The sequence below is a fragment of the Echinops telfairi genome, unplaced genomic scaffold (genome assembly GCF_000313985.2).
Source record: "Echinops telfairi isolate 266 unplaced genomic scaffold, ASM31398v2 ScPeMD7_7467;HRSCAF=8505_0, whole genome shotgun sequence".
Classification (NCBI taxonomy): Eukaryota; Metazoa; Chordata; class Mammalia; order Afrosoricida; family Tenrecidae; genus Echinops; species Echinops telfairi.
The window spans coordinates 5,736,919-5,738,872 of record NW_022111367.1 but is presented as its reverse complement, the minus strand read 5'-3'; the positions used below and the strand labels follow the sequence as shown (position 1 = coordinate 5,738,872).

General features: G+C 60.3%; 1 protein-coding gene across 2 annotated transcripts in view; it reads right to left on the bottom strand.

Annotated features, from left to right (window-relative positions):
• Nucleotides 1-287, bottom strand: part of INTS6 (integrator complex subunit 6) — a 101,608-nt gene extending 101,321 nt beyond the window's left edge. For both annotated transcript variants that reach the window (XM_004704267.3, XM_045283769.1), the window contains exon 1: nt 47-287. In XM_004704267.3, the coding sequence (XP_004704324.1) occupies nt 47-157 (111 nt within the window). In that variant the 5' untranslated portion in view covers nt 158-287. The remainder of the gene's footprint in view (nt 1-46) is intronic.
• Nucleotides 288-1,954: the final 1,667 nt, after the last annotated feature.

The following is a 1,954-nucleotide window of genomic DNA, read 5'->3' as shown; positions in this document are numbered from 1 at the left end:
CGGGCCGCCAGGCCGAGACCGCCGCCCGGGCTCGGTCAGTCGGTACCTTCATGAAGGTCTCTACCGCGCCTTTGGCCGTGTCCAGGTAGGTGGTGCCCAGATGGCTGCGCTGGTTCATAGAGGCAGACGTGTCTATCAGGAACAGTAAGATGGGCATAGTGCTGGCCGGGGACACCGGGGCCCGAGGTGGAGAAAGAGATGGTAGGTGGCGGGGGCAGTCGCCGCCGCTACGCGGGGCGGGGGAGTGCGGCCCCCGGGAGGAAACCGTCTGGGTCTCTCCTCCGTCTGCGAGGAGTTTCTCCCCCGATAGTTGAGAGGAAACTCCCCAGACCCAGCCCTCCCGGTCGTACCCCCACCTCCGCCTGCCTGCCTGCCCGCAGAACCGGGCTCTCGGCCGTCTGTCTGGAGGTCCGTGCCCCCCGCCTCGGGGGTCCCGTCCCCGCTCCCGGCCCCTGTGTTGTGTCCCAGCAAGAGACGGGCCTGGCTCCCCGCCCCACCCCCGGTGCAGGGAGTGGGGACCTGGGAGCTGGCGGAGGGGTGAGTGGGCTGAGGGGAGAATGGCCCTGGGGCTGTTGGGAGAAGTTTCAGGGACTCCCTCAGCACCCCAGCGGTGTCACCACTTTCTCGGCCCCTCTCTCTACTGAAGCGCTTTTCTCTCACACTCCGGTTTTAATTCGGGCAGGGGCTACATAAGCTCCGCCCTCTGACACGTCCCCGAGCCACGTGATACACGGCGCCGCTGTTTTATTGGCTAGTCCCCATTCTTTTATTAGCATATTCAAACAGCTCAGGGGCGGAGGAAGCTCGTAGGCCGTCTCCGAGGACAGTTATTGAGCACGCGCGGAGGCGGGGCATCGGGTGCGCGCGAGCGAGCGTGAGGGGCGGGCAGACGCGGAGGCGGGCTCCGGGAAGGGGCGGGGACAGATCACGGAAGGCCCGTATAGTGGGGGGAGGGCTGCCTCCGTTCGCGCACTGTTGCCGGGAGCGTGCGCGGAAGGCCTCTATCCTCTCCTTGGCTGTTGGAGGTGGTAGGGGTCGAGGGAAGGGAAATGGAGACTAGCCTCAGCTCCCCTCTGTGATCGTTGATATGAACTGAACCCCTCAGGCTGACGAGTGAGGAGGAAATGAATAAAGGCCCGCGACCGCCCCTCCAGAGGAGGCCCGGGCCCCGCGGCCCTGGAGGAGGTTCCCTGGGCCCCAGAAGGCCGGCCCCAGCTCGGGCGGGTCTGGGGGAGGAGGGGAAGTGAGAGGTTGTTTATGACCAGAGACTAATCTCAACGAGGTGCACCGCCCCCGCGGGGAGCCTCGCCGCCGCTGGGTCCTGAGCTCGCCACGCGTTCCCTCGTTGAAAGGCCCCTCCAAAAGCCTTCTGGGAACCCATTACCAAAAAGAGCTGGGGAAAGAGCAAAATATTGGAGCACGATTAATCACGTACCTACCTTCCGTCCCGCCCCTTTAGGGGAAAAAGAATGGGCTTGCCCCAGGAAATGCCTTTCACGGGCTGCGTTTACATAGGGCCATAGCATCACAAGATCAGTTGAAAGTAATCCTTCGATCATAATCGTTATCCGTATTTTACAAGTGAACAAATGGACTTCCTCAAACAACCCTGCCAGCGGGTTTCTTTCTACATGCAACCTCCTCACCCTCATCCACATCCTGTTCACGGAAGAAGCTTTGTAAAAACAAGTGCCTAACGTATCTACAGGAGCCCCGGTTGTGTGGTGGTTAGGAGTGGGGCTGCTAACTGCAGCTTGAATCCACCAACCATCTCTGCAGTAGAAAGACGGGGCATTCTGCCCCTGTTGAGTCTCAACCCTGTCCTGTAGGGTTGCTATGAATCAGAATGGACTCGATGGCAGTGAGTTTGGTTTGGTTATCTTCATACATAAAGTAATGAGTCCTCTCATAAATGCCCAGGGGAAAATGTCCTCAAATATAGGAATTGAAAAAC